Below are 14,533 nucleotides of genomic sequence, written 5' to 3' on the forward strand. Positions count from 1 at the left end.
ACCCTTATGGATCTCCCTCAATTATAATCAAATAGAAAAATGAGAGATAATATTAAAAAAGATGATTATAGTATTTGAAAAAAAACATGTCATATTTTATAATTAACTAATTTACCTAACTTCTTTAATCTAATTAAATTAGTTAAATCAGTCTTATGTTAAAGACCGGAAGATTGCCATATACTACCAAATAATAGGTATTTTAGGCTGTGTTGATTAAATAAATTATCCCGCAGGATAGAGGCTGAGGAGAGTCCGCTGGCTGTTTGACACGTGGCATATTCATTTACCACCAGATTCATCACACAGCCCAGTGGCCGCTGGTGGGTGTCCAAGTTGGTGAGTTCACCATGATAGAATCATGAGATCACAGGATAAAACTTTATAATACATCTTTTAATATAGTTAACTAATTTAAATAAATTAAAAAATTCTGTTAAATTAGTTATTTGAATAAAGAAATATTATATTTTAAAAAAATCCTTAATAATTATATATTAGCTAGAATTATTATTTGATGGATTGGAGTCTTATATTTAGAACTAAATTGAATATCAAACTAGTTTTTATATTAAAGATCGGAAATACATAGTATATTATTACTATATGTGTTGGGTTGATATATGCAAATATATATAATTATGAAATAATTAATTCATTGCACATGAACAAATAATAAGCGTTTGAGACACCCGTGGCTCTACAAAAACTAGAGATCTCCGAAATATCTCAAGTTAATGGTGATTAATTAAGTTAACCATATGGTTGACTTAAGAGACATATATGTTCTCGTAATAAAATTATTTAAAAAGGTGGAGGAGTGTACGTCAGACTTGTTACTGAAGTTTTTTTTTTCCTTCTCTATTTTGTTTTCTTGGATCTTGGTCGGGAAATAAAGGTGTTAGCTAGATAAGATAATGTAACACGGATTAAGAGAAACTATACAAATCTTTAATTTCATATGAATTACTATAATCTATCAAATGAACTCTCTCGGGGGGAAAAAAAAAAGAATCCTTGAATTAAATCTTAAAAAATATTTCTTAAAATTCTGTCTTTATTGGTGAAGGGGAAAAAAGGCATCCTTTTCCTTTTGAATCCACATTTCCATTTTTAGTCCTTTCAGTGTCTATATATGTACTCTAATTGACACAGTATTTTTATTCCCTTAGAATATAATATCTTAGGACAATCTCCTTTCACTGTTTTGGTGGGTCTATTTCAACCTACTCTTATCTGTTTTTCTTTATTCAACTTTAAATTAGGCGCAAGAAATTAAATGTAAGAGATTTTAATCCTAAGATTAATCACGACATGAATATATTTGTTAGTTTCATCTGTATTAGATTTTTTTTTGAAAAAAAAAAATTATATGCCCAGTACGTTTCCAAGCACAATAAAATATAATCATTTTAAAATAATATTTTTAGTCTCAAAACTTTATTTTCAATCTTAGATTGATCATTTGAGTTTAAAAATTTACACAGCAACTTAAATAGAAAAACTCTGACAATAACCCTTATGGGAGGATGTAAATTCAAGTAACCTACTCTTTTTTTTTTGGGGCCAAAAGTAACCTACTTCTTTAAGTAACATAAAATTTGAAAGCAATTAAACTCAAGTTATCAAAATGCAAATTTAAGAAATTAACCTACTTTTTAATTAAAAAAACATACACTTGGGACCAAGTCTAGGTTTTATTGGAGTAGGAGACAGCAAATACATGAAAAACGTTGAAAGCAACTCAACAGGGCTTAGGAATATATGAATATATGAATCCAAACAAAAGGAAAAGGCAACAAGCTAAGCTCTTCTGCTCTTGGCAGAGGACAGGGAAGTTGGATTGATGCTTGTGGGTTAGAGAGAGAAAAAGGGGTAAGTGAGAGGAAAGACGTGCGTAGTGCCATCTTAAATGAATTTTGTATGGCCAAAAACAAAAGCCTAAAACTTAATTACGACCTTTGGGAAAGGAAAGAAAGAAGAGAGGTGACGTGAATCAATGAGGAAGATAAGGGTCGCCTCTGACCAATTCCAACGTAACCAAATCCCCGTAAAGGCTAATAGTGCTGCAGTTGAGCCACACTTTGAAAAATGCATGCTTCTGTGGGGACATTTTGACTCAGTCCCTCACGAACATGAATCATAATTTGGCACCGAAATTCATACTGATCAAACGGACCTGATGGTTTTGCAAAGCAGATCATATGAATCAATAGTTTCTTTTTTTGGATAAAATTTTAAGCAGCGGTTTTGGCTCATCTATAAATTAAGGACGAGACGCATGTTTGGTCACACACAATTTAGCTGCCTAGTCAGACATTACCCTTTGAGTAATCTCGGTATGCCGAAGTCATTAGTCAGGATAGAGCATTAACTACGTGAGAATTAACTTCAAATTGCATGCTTTACTGTGGGAGGCCTCCCACAACATCAGGATGATATCTCAGGAATCGAATTCGTTCTTTTTGGGGAACTTATCTGACTCTTCAACTGTTGAACCCATAGGAGAGAGGCGAATCCATAGGTTTTTCTATGCTTCATAAGCTAATATTTGTTGGATGCTTCGTATTGGATCCTTCTCTTCTGTGTGTTTTGTTAAAATATAATATAATATTGCAGGACGCTGGAGATTTTGTTGAGGACTTGATGTGCAATCAAAGGACCCGTTTTGGAATGAATTATAAGCATATTTTCAGTTGTAATTTATGAAATACGATATTAGTATGTAAGAAGAATTTTGTCTCGGTTTATATGAAACGTGTTTATAAGTGATTTCAAACGTGGTTCCAAACGAGACCCAAATCAGCTTGTTGCTTTTCATTACTTAAAGGCGTTCCTATTAAATCCTTCACAATTTCTTAATCAAGCATGTACGTTGACCTGTTTAACAAAAGGAGTAGGAGAGATGTTATTTTTCACATGCATGGCTTGCCAATAAATGAGAAACTTTCAGCTATTAATTTCAATTATAACTATTAATTAATATGTTGAATGTGAGCCCCGGCACCTTCGTATACGTCACCATATAATATTAATTTTTTCATTGAAATTAACAACATAGTGTTCATCATCATCACCTGAATGCATATTATATTAATACTTTACTATGTAATACTCTTTTTAGTCCATAATATAAGAAGTTAGTTAAAAGAAATTTGTGTTCCAAAATATAAGACGTTGTCAGAATAATTAATATGATTTTTTCATTTTTGCCCATACTAAATACAAAAGAGAGAGGAGAGAAATAAGAGATAATAAAAGTGTAACATTAAAAGCAACTAGAAAAATTTTATCATTTAATTTTAAGATATATATAATGACTAAACTTTCATTTCTTGATATGTGAGAAAAGTTAACTAACTTTTTATATGATGAACCGGAAGGAGTATTATTGTTTGCCACCAATTTTGGATTTCGTCTTTAAATATTTATCGAGAGAGAGTGAGAGCCCATTGTGTTAGGATAAGTACTTAATTAGTTCTTCAAGTCCGGACTAATTAAATTTCTTTTTACTCAACTTATAACTACCGTTGGATCCAAGATCGATCCTATTACTCGATTTTTAAAATTTTGACAAAGTGATTGCATATAGCCATATCAGGCTGATTATGTTAAATTTATCTAAAATCTTAATTAGCAAAGAATCGTAAATATTAGTATTAAGTATATCACTCCTATTTTATTAAATATAAAGTAGGGTTAAGGTGCGTTCAGCACCCCGAACTATTTACCCAGGTGTGTCTAGTGGCTTAAAGTAATTTTGGATGCATCCAGTGTCCTAAACTAATTAAAATGGTGCGTCCATATCCCAGGCTAACAGAAATGTTATGTTTAACTGTTACTTTTCTGACTCAGCTTAAAGTTGACCCTAGATATTCTACATGGTAGACACATGGACACCCGATGTATATTATTCTTACTCAAAAGTCAATTTATTTAGAAGAAGAGGAAGGAAATAAATTCAATTTTGAGTAAGAATAATACATATCAAATGTCCATATGTCTACCATTTAGAATATCTGGGGTCAACTTTAAACTGAATCAGAAAAGTAATAGTTAAACATAACATTTCTATTAGCCTGGGATATGGACGCATCATTTTAATTAGTTTAGGATACTGGATGCACCCAAAATTACTTTAGGCTACTGGACGCACCTAGGTAAACAGTTCAGGGTGCTGGGCGCACCTTAGCCCTATAAAGTACTAGCATTTGAAATTATTTGAACACTGAAAATATATGAAAACAAAGAAGATGATACGGAAGTAATTAATGACTTATGTCACTACGGTGCATTAATTAGTTGTTGTTCCTCGCTAACATGATGTGTAACTGTGCTTAGTCGTCGTGCTTGGTGATTAGTGTTGATCCTAATTAGGTGGCGATGGCCCTTTCAAGTTTAACATCATCATAGCATCCGATTTAAAATGGGTTCTCTCATGCGAAGTTGATTCTTTGTTACTGTCTTTAGGGATGCATTCCATTTGAACCATCTTGGGTCCCACATACCTTAATCATAAAATGAATAAAATTTAAAAAACATATCCGATGTTGTCTTTGAAAATGTTACAAATCACACCCAAGTATGAAAATTTGGAATTGCAAGCAGCCTTGTTGATTGGTCTATCTTACATGTGATACCATTAATTTGTGACATATTTGTCATCGGCATGTGTTTTATCTCCCACTCCACCTAAACTAATCGCATTAGTAATTTAATAATCTTCATTTTCATATGTAGATATCCGTCACGTTTTGGACCACGCATTCATCATTTCTTGACTTTTGCTGCAAGAGGTTGATATTGCCTACGCACAACTGACCCTGATGTTTTAACCAATGGCTCTTAATTTGTGTGGCTCTAGCTTGCTTCTCGTTCCGAAATCTTAGTTTCTTTCTTGTCCATCTATTTTAACTCTGGCTAGCCTAACTGACACTTCTGAGTTCTGAGGCTCATATTCTGACAAATTTTCTTTCTGTAGTTTAGGTTTTAAGGAAAAGACTCTGTTGGTTCAAAGAATAATAATAATAAGGAAAATAGTCTGTCATAAGGAGACTTTCTTTTTCTTTTTTTGCTGATCCCTTTGTTCACATTGCTCTGAACAAAAGTAGTTACCGGTTTGGATCACCTCGTCATGATATCGGGAATTATGGTATACCCACAGAAGGTCAGTATACCCTACAGTTCTCCAAGGATCGCGGGGCAAAACATGTCACTTTCAACGTCATCAGAAACTCAAGTAGCAACCCAAACAAGGGGAGGGGAGCAAAATCCCTCCTACCCCCTCCCCTCTTTAATGAGAATGGAGAGCGTTTCGACTCAACAAATGAGAGCATAACCCTGTGGCAGCGCCCGCAAATATTTGGTTTGAGGAAGAATGCAGGGCCTAGTTGGGTGTGGTGGACTCAAGACTGGATGTATCTTACAAAGTCCAATGGATCCGGACCTCGTGCTGGCTAGCTGATCGGGTTTTTGTTTAAAATCTTTTTTCCCTTTTGGATTACTCCTTGGGCCCCCAAATAACCCAACAAAATGGCCAGAACACTCCCACCAGTCAGTTTACTGGGAGCTTTCAAGACCAACGTGATCGCTATAGGAAGGATCCAAATCGCCACTGAGACAGTTTTGGAATGTAAATTTCCTTTTTCCTCTCGCGCAACCAATACACGTTTAGTCACTTTCACCCCTGAGGCCTCATTACCTTCCTACTTTGAACATGGGGGAAAACAGTTTTAAGAGGAGCCATCTCTTTTTGACATATATCCGACCCGGCTTGAGTTAAAATTAGTTGGTTTACGATGACTTTGAAGATTTGATAGTTAAAAAATAAAGACCGACCCGAGCTTCAAGAGCATTATTATAACCCAATTTTCAGAATGCCGTTACTCGTGAAAAGACAACAAACAAATCACGTGTACACGAAAAGTAAAGAATTACTCTGTCGTATTATTATATGGAGGAATGTTAATAAAGAATACATGAGAGCCTGCAAAATAATATTACATGCATATTTGAATAGAAACTAAACCATAAATTTAAAAATAATTTTACAGTATACGAAGTAAGTATTAAAAAAAAGTTTGTCTCAATTTATGTGAAGGCATTTTAAAATTATTTTGGATATCCCACACACTCCCTTACTATTTGTTTAGAATCACCTGAGCATTTTTTTAAAAACAGTTTTTTAATTAAAATTTATAAGATTTGAGATAAGTATGTGAGATAAATTAAACATTTCTCATTTTAAGATCCCTTTCCTTAACTAATAATGTGTTCTCTGAATGAGAACCATATTAATAAACATAACAAAACGCATCCATTGATGAATTTCTTTTATGCGTTTTGAGTTTTGACATATATCTAATATGAATATTATCTCCCTCGATCAAATTTTTTAAGGATTTATCTCGTGACATGGTGACAAGTTTTTGAAAGAATTAATTAAGAAAATATTAATAAGTTTTCATATCAAATAAACAGTTATATTTATTATAAACTGTTTTATTGTTATTGAGATTTGTTTTCAGCAATGATATATATATATATTTTAAATCTCAGACTTCCTAGCAATTGTCACAATTTTGTTTTTCCAAAGCAGCAGTGTTGGGGGACGGAGCGGCAAGGTAAAGATTCCGTCAGCATGACGCATGGTTTTCCCTTGAACGACCAAGAATTTCACAAGCGCCGTAGTGCTGGGAAACTGAGGACGCATTACCAAGCAGCCAAGTTGTGCCACGTCACTGTCATCCCCCCATCAACATCTCCAGCTGTCAGCTGGAAAGCAAACTTTAGCTGCTCGACACGTGGCAAGATCCATTAAAAATAAATGCGCTTCATCCTCTCAGATTTTTAATTTGTTAAAAGGTACAATTGTTTGGCCTGCTCAACAAACTCTAATTTTATTTTTCAAGTATTTTCAGTATTTTAATTTTATTTATAATATATTTAATATTTTAATTTTTTTGTGTCCAACATTGCGTAGTTATTTTTTAATAACATTTACCCTCTAATTTTTAGAGTAGTAAAAGAATGCGAATAAAAAATTACATCAGAATGATGATCAATATCACCTCAAAATTTTAGTGTTTTTTTGTGAATCTTATGAAGAATGTAACTATCTAAAAATTTTACAATAAGTAAATAATAATTGTATGTTTCTCAGTCGTTATTAAAATTTTTTAATAATTATATTTAACTCTTTATTTTGAGTGTTGTTTTCCCTTGTTATGAAGAGTTCTTGAGTAGATAACAGATCCCATGAGGATTTTGTTAAGCTTGAAGTAGATGGGTTAGTCTTGGCTAGTGGAGAGAGTGGATGTGGAGGAGCTACCTAGGATGGAGACAGTAGATGGATAACGGGGTTTTAACTGCAAGCTTACCAAGATTCTACTAGCAATAGCTGAATTAATTGGTATCATCCATGGACTGAACCTTTGTTAGGCCATAGGTTTTAAAAGTGTCCTTCTACTTTTTGATTGTATAGAGGCCTTGAATTTGATCCTTAGAGGTTGTGATAACTCTCACTCTTTTAGAGATATAGTAGATGATGATAGGTCTCTGTTTTATAGGAATTGGAATGTTTTGATTTGTCATTTTTTAAGGAAAAATTTAGAAATTGTTGATATTTTAGCGAAATTCTCACATAGCATGAAGGAAAAAAAAAGAGAGTTCTCGGACACCTTTCGTACATCCCAAGTTCCTATGTTCATTCTTATTTGGCTGTCCCTACTTAGGATCACCTGCTAATTATGTCAGTTCCATGGAAGGTACTCTTCCGGTCCTTAATATAAGACTCATTCAACTAATTTGATTAGATTAAAAAAGTTAGGTAAATTAGTTAATTATAAGAAATGTGACATGTTTTTCCTAAAATACCATAATCATCTTTCTTAATTACCCATCTTCCTCTTCTGCCTGATTATGATTGATGGGGTATCTATATGGGTAATTTAGAGAAAATTGATAAACATGAGAAATGTGTCTTATATTTAGGACCAAAACTAACTCAACAATTGGGTCATATATTAAGGACTGGAGGAGTATAATTTTTTTTTGAAAAAAATGAAATATAAATGTTCGCCATATCAGTATATAGGTAAAATATTTTACAGGGAAGGAGGATTCCACTTGAGCATAAAGGCATGATGCAATTTTTAAAAATACCCGAATGATGTGAAGTTTTGAATAATTTTGATCAAACCCAATGTGGGGTATAATCGAATAACATGTATATATTTTATTATACCTAACAATATTTATTTATAAATCAGAAACAAGGTAAGAAGGATTCTTCACGTTAAAATAACTGGAATGCCTTTGATTTATCATTTGAAGCCAGAAAAAAAGCCCCGTTTGGGCATTAAATTTTGAATTCTCTTTCAAATTTTTGTTCTTTGAAATAAGCTGGTGAGATAAAGAAATTAGAACACTAGTTTCCTCTATAGGCCAGGAAATAAGCTGGTGAGAATAAATCAATCAAGTAATGAAAAGTAAAAGTATAAATTATAAAGAGAAAACAAATGTTAAAATATAGGAAAAAATAATTTAACTCTTACTGCTGGAAAACATTCATTGCGTTATTTTTATCTTTTATATGATTTTTTGTGATAATTTAATTATAAGAAGAGACGCAGGTATGGTGCGTATGTGCGTGGATATATATATTTATATATATATATATAATATTTATACAAAGCCCAAGCGAGGAGAACCATAGTGGAAACAGCACATTGTCACATATCAATATCATAATTTGGCCCACCAAAAAACCATATCAATATCATAACGAAACAACTAGAAAGAATCTAATAATTGCATTTAAAAAATAGATAAGAAAATAAAATTAGAATCCGAAAATCAGGAAAAGGGATTAAACTAAATTAGAAGTCGGTATTGGAGTCCGAGGAAGAGGAGGAGGAAAGGTCGCTTCAATTTCAAAGACAGAAGCGACGAAGCCACCACAAGTAGGGCTTGCCACCACACAAGAGCCCACCGGGGGGGGAGCCCACCGGAGCTGAGAGCCACCACTGCTCCAACGGACTCCTTCTCTTCTCCTTTCTGCTTCGCCTTCTCCTCCTCTCCCTCTTCCTTTCCTCACTCAGGTCCTTCTCGTTCCCCAGCTGGCTTTTCTCGGATCTGGGTTGTTTCATTTCGTGTTTTGTCTTGTTTCTGGGTAGTGGTTTTTGTGGGTTTTGAGTTTTCTAAAGATCATTCTCATTAATGTTAAGGGTTATGGATGACTTGCGTCTGTAAATTTCTGAAAATCTTCGTTAATTTTGTAATGGAGCGTTCCATAATTTAAATTAAAATGTGTTGCATAATCTGGGGTAGGGAAAGTTTTTACCTTGTGATCTGCTCGATTGTTATCTTTTGAAAACTATTCTTTTTCTCTTAATCAGCCTCCGTTTATTGACTTACGCCAGTCTCATTATCATTTTGTGCAGATCAGCTGCTTGGAGAAGGCAAACAAGTCTTCCTGGCCAAAGGGTCAGATTTTTGGTTTTTAAGTTCGATAGTTTACTCTCTTGCTTTCCAAATTCCTGTTGTCGTGTGGATTACGGTTTGTCTTGTTTAAACACCCACCAAGTTCGGCTTTTTCAAGCGTTTTGACTCTGAAGCGGGATTTGGTGGATGACAGTGTGGAAAAGAAATCAAGGTTGACGTAGGCGCTGAGTATTGTTGGCTTAAAGTTTCTGCTAGAGAACTATTTGGGAAATTCCTCTTGATATATCTGGGTTTGTTGAGGGTCAAAATATTGGTATGGATGTTGCTAAGAGCAACAGTGGTTCTGAACCTTCAACTTCTTACAGTTGTTTCAAAGTAGCAAATCTAAGCGAAACAATACTGGACACTAAGCAGTCTGCAAATTTGAAGGATCGTTATGTTCTTGGCGAGCAGCTAGGTTGGGGACAGTTTGGTGTTATCAGGGCGTGCACGGACAAGTTGACTGGAGATGTTCTGGCCTGTAAATCAATTGCTAAAGATAGATTGGTCACATCAGATGATCTGCGAAGTGTCAAACTTGAGATCGAGATAATGGCTAGGTTATCTGGCCACCCAAATGTTGTGGATCTTAAGGCAGTTTATGAAGAGGAGGATTTTGTGCATCTGGTGATGGAGCTTTGTGCTGGGGGTGAGCTATTTCACCGGCTAGAGAAGAATGGACGATTTTCTGAATCTGAAGCCCGGGTTCTTTTTAGGCACCTTATGCAGGTGGTTTTGTATTGTCATGAAAATGGGGTTGTTCATAGAGATTTGAAGCCTGAGAACATTCTCTTAGCAACAAGAGCCTCCTCATCTCCGATTAAATTGGCAGATTTTGGGCTTGCAACTTACATCAAGCCTGGTACTTGTATTTTATACTTCCGTGGAAGAGTATTATTCCTCTGCAGTTTTATCTTTTCCATGAAAACGCAACTTATTCATTTACTTCAAATTGGGCTTTGTTTGAGCAGGACAAAGTTTGCATGGGTTAGTAGGGAGTCCATTCTATATAGCCCCAGAGGTGCTTGCAGGTTCATATGACCAGGCTGCTGATGTTTGGAGTGCAGGTGTCATTCTTTACATTCTACTTAGTGGGATGCCTCCGTTTTGGGGTAAGACCAAGTCACAGATCTTTGAAGCTGTTAAGGCGGCTGACTTGAGGTTCCCATCTGAACCTTGGGATCACATTTCTAAATCAGCCAAGGATTTGATTAAGGGAATGCTCTGCACAGAACCTTCTCGAAGGCTCACTGCTCAGCAGGTCTTAGGTAAGCTTGAAGCTGTTTCTTATTGGAATTCTTGGGTGTGCAAAGCAACCTGAAAAGCCGTAGAGATGATGTGAAGATGATTACTATATCATAGTTAAATTAAATACGCAGTTTATTGCTGAACATAAACAACTTAGAGCGTTAAGAATCTGTCTGTTCTGCTCAGTTCCCTTATGGCCTGAGATACATTTTAGTTCAATTTATGGCAGATGGTCCAAACTCCTGCAAAAAATCGATGTCATAATGCTTAAAACTATTAGTATTTATAAGGTAATATTTCATGATCATATGCAGTCATTTATGATGTGTATGTACTGATTCTAGATTAAGCAGTCATGTAAGTAATATTTCACGCAACTTTGAGCCTCAAAATGGTTTTCTTCTGTCATTCGTTACTCACTGCTGAAATGGATTGTGGACTTACTGTCTGCTCTTGATTCAACACACTTCCACTGCAGTGTCCGAGTGGATGCTCTTACTTCTCTCGAACCATAATAATCTATTTTGATCAAATCCTTGAATTTGAATTATTTATTCCTCTTGAAATCACTTTAATGTTTATTTTTCTTTTTACACGTCTTTTTTAGGGGGCCTACATCCATTATGTGGCATAGGGGTTACATCCCGAATGAAACTTAATAGTATACCACTTCTGCGACTCTTCATTTGAGTATTTGTTTTGTAGATCATTGCTGGATGGAGAGCAATCAAACAAATCCTGAACAACTAATTGAATGTGACATCCAAAGTTGTGGTGAATGGGATGTCGGTGATAGCTCATTCTCTGTCCCCTTTATGCCCAGGAATCAGGACATCAGCTTTGGCGCTGAATCTCTCGCTTGTGATGCTCAATCACCAACTTTCACATGCAGATCATCATTTTCTTCATTTCTGATGGAACCATCGACTCCTTGTTCAGCTTTGGGTGGGTTTTCATTTCAGAGTCCCAGTGATTCTGCTGGTTTGGACTTTTCTTCTCCTGTTTCTTCAATGCCTAGCTTTGCATTTCTTAGCGCCAATTCTGTTGTTGAGAAAAGGAGCTGTACATTAGAGTTCTCAACTGATGAATCTGTCCAGGCAATTGTTGAAGGTATGTGTTGAGTGTCTCATCTTCTAAATCTTTTCACTGTTTCTCTAGCTTTGAATTGATAATTCTGTAGGAAAATCAGGATACCCGCAAGGGTTTGCATTTCTCGCGATGGCATTGTTGAGTTTTCTGTTCGTATCATGTATATTTCCAAGTAATTGAGGTTTACCATCAATTTATTATCTTTTTGCAATGTATAGCAGAATCAAGCTTGGGAAAACTACTTCTATCACCAGATTCTGCTCTTTGTTGTGGACCGGACATTAAAGCAAGTAATCGGAAGCCAATGGACACTAAAAGGGCAGGTGGTAACAATGGGCATAGGGTTTTAGGAATCCACAGCAAGAGAAACCGAACTATCGGACTAGGTGAGCGTGAGCAACTTGACATTGTGGTGACTGAATCCATCATTCGATGGTCATCGTGCACTCAACTCCCGACATCTCTTAGGTCATCTCTTGTATGTTGAAAACACAATGGCTTGTTGACAGATTAATTAAAAGAGTGCTTGATGCAGTGTCCCAAGTTGGCATGCCCGTGGAAGTTTTGCCTCCCTAACATGTACATGTTATGTATCTGTATTTGAGTCAGGGTTGCTGTCTCTGTTTGATGTTAGTTTTTAGATTAGATTTGGCGGCAATTTGGTGATGATATGTTTTCATATCAGGTAGAAGTTGTCTGATTTTCTTCACCTTGTTTTTCTTTTTTTTCACCTTGCAATGTCTATTCTATTCCCATGAGTGTGAGGGAAAATGGCAGTTTGCCTTGTTTGTAAAGGAAAGGTGTTTTGATAGACATAGTTATCAATATCATAACCTAGTGTTTTTGTAACTCAACTCTTCAAGCTTCTGTTCATATTTAGCCCTTCTGCCTTTCAAGTTTGACCAAACATTGCTCAATACAGCTCCTTTTGGTTACGCGGCATGTACGGCCAGAATATTTTGTCTGGCACATTGTACTGCCACAATTGTGTAATAATATACTCCCTCCTGGCATATTTATAAGTTTTGAGTTTGGGAAAGACTGATTCATTTTATAAACTTTAATCTAAGTTTGTTTGAACATTTAATATATTTTTTTCAATTTTGTTCTTAACTATTTATTTTCTCTCTTTTGTCATATTCTTTTTTATCATTTTTTAAAATCTTTTTTTTATTAATTATAAGGGTATATTGAAAAATAAAAGTATATTTTGAGCATATTTATTGTTTTTAATTATTTGTTATTCATGAATTAATTATTTATTTGAAACTTATTATAAAGAAAAATATAGTCCTGTTGAAAGTTTGTTCAAATGTTGTAATTTTATTTAAAGACTTGATAAACTAGGAAGGGTTTTTTTTTTTTGTTTTGGGGGGGGGAGATTTTATTTAAATTATTATGTTAATATGTACTTTTTTAGAAAAAATTTGGATAGTTGATCTTGTTCAAAGAAGAAAATTACAAGAGATTAAGAACGTGTTTAAAACAGCTTATAAATGGTGTTTTTTAGTAATGATTTACATGTGAGATAGATATATGAGAAGATATTTATTATTTTGATTGATAAACCTTAAAAGAATGTGAACATTTAACCGAGCGAAGGCGTAACCAATGCTCAGATGAGAGACAGCATGTATAAATGATCCAGTAGTAAAATTGTCGACATTAATTTAAACTTAAGGATGTTATTTCACATTAATGGACAAAAATTAATGATTGCAGTGAGGAATCACAGAGGGGAAGGTGGTGGAAAGTGGAATAGGGAAGGGAGGGCATGATTAGCTACGTCAACTATCAATATCTCACCCATCCTAAAGAAAACTTCGCCATATTCATTGCACTTCGCTTTTATTATCATTATGACAGCTCTTGTTTGTCAACCCCCAAAATTCCCCACTTCCTTTGTTTTTAATGTTCTCCTTTTTATCCATTAATAATTAATCTGTTGCTCCAAAAGGGAAACAAAAAGGAGGAAAGTTTGCAAGTACACTGGTAATATGTAGTATTTCGGCTGTTTTAACAAAAAATTCTGGTTAGGCTTGAACTTCCGTGAAAAGCAAGATGGGAGACGGCGACAAGAAGTCATAACTCTGAACATTAAATGCGACAGAATTACCATTTGAAGCCCATGTGGTTGCATGGGCATATTAATAAAGTTTTTCAATGAAATTCCTCTCTTCCTACTTTAATTTCTTCTGTTTTTTTTCCTTTTTCTCCCTTCAAGCACCAAAGCATCACACAATTTACCTCTTTTTATCTCTGCTTGTGTGAATGAAACAAATTTAATGCAGAAACCATGACAGAGAGACAAGGAACCACCAAACGAATGTCCATGTCAGGTATGTGAAACAGAGACGCATGATGTTGTCAGCCAAAGTTGGAATGAAAAGTAAGGTGAGGAGACTTTGGGCAGAACCTTTTTGAGAATGAGAGAAAGGGACAAGATGAAATGGGATACCCTTGTTGTCTAAACCCAGCGATATATGTTGACTTTTTATGAGTAATGAATTGATTAAAGTGTCTTCCGTGAACGAAGCTGCACGTTTGAGGACATGATGCCCCATTATTCTGCTATTAGCATTCATTTCTTCCTACTACTCCCCTCAATCATCCTCATCAATTTGATCCTTAAAAAAAAAAAAATAATCCCCATTAACATCACTTTTATTAACACAAATAATCCCTTAAAATTTAAAATTTTTTATCAATTAAA

The 14,533-nt window shown here is 34.7% G+C and overlaps 1 protein-coding gene and 1 long non-coding RNA gene across 4 annotated transcripts; one reads left to right on the top strand and one right to left on the bottom strand.

The window, feature by feature from the left end:
• Window positions 1–3,203: 3,203 nt before the first annotated feature.
• LOC114715659 (uncharacterized) lies at window positions 3,204–4,473 on the bottom strand. Its single transcript, XR_003737566.1, has 3 exons — window positions 4,462–4,473; window positions 3,843–3,850; window positions 3,204–3,278 (listed from the first exon to the last, which is right to left on the bottom strand). It is a non-coding gene; the product is annotated as an uncharacterized LOC114715659 (long non-coding RNA).
• Window positions 4,474–8,909: 4,436 nt separating this feature from the next.
• LOC114715657 (calcium-dependent protein kinase 26-like) lies at window positions 8,910–12,727 on the top strand. Of its 3 annotated transcripts, none has more exons than XM_028900520.1 (5): window positions 8,910–9,101; window positions 9,444–10,345; window positions 10,455–10,751; window positions 11,437–11,841; window positions 12,039–12,727. In XM_028900520.1, the coding sequence occupies exons 2-5, from the start codon at window positions 9,760–9,762 to the stop codon at window positions 12,305–12,307; spliced, it is 1,557 nt and encodes a 518-aa protein (XP_028756353.1). In that variant the 5' UTR covers window positions 8,910–9,101; window positions 9,444–9,759; the 3' UTR covers window positions 12,308–12,727. The 3 variants fall into 3 exon arrangements, with proteins under 3 accessions (XP_028756353.1, XP_028756355.1, XP_028756354.1); XM_028900522.1 differs by having other exon boundaries at window positions 8,914–9,101; window positions 12,042–12,727; XM_028900521.1 differs by lacking the exon at window positions 8,910–9,101 and adding an exon at window positions 9,120–9,139.
• The last annotated feature ends 1,806 nt before the right edge of the window (window positions 12,728–14,533 follow it).

This window comes from Neltuma alba, unplaced genomic scaffold, assembly GCF_004799145.2.
Source record: "Neltuma alba isolate B1F8T4 unplaced genomic scaffold, ASM479914v2 tig00011604_pilon, whole genome shotgun sequence".
NCBI lineage: Eukaryota > Viridiplantae > Streptophyta > Magnoliopsida > Fabales > Fabaceae > Neltuma > Neltuma alba.

What these genes read in the sequence shown, in the direction of transcription:
- LOC114715657 (XM_028900520.1), top strand. Translation starts at nt 9,760, where the DNA reads ATGGATGTTGCTAAGAGCAACAGTGGTTCTGAACCTTCAACTTCTTAC. An exon ending in TGCAACTTACATCAAGCCTG is followed by an intron (nt 10,346 to 10,454) that starts GTACTTGTATTT and finishes TTGTTTGAGCAG; the next exon opens with GACAAAGTTTGCATGGGTTA. An exon ending in TGTCCAGGCAATTGTTGAAG is followed by an intron (nt 11,842 to 12,038) that starts GTATGTGTTGAG and finishes TGCAATGTATAG; the next exon opens with CAGAATCAAGCTTGGGAAAA.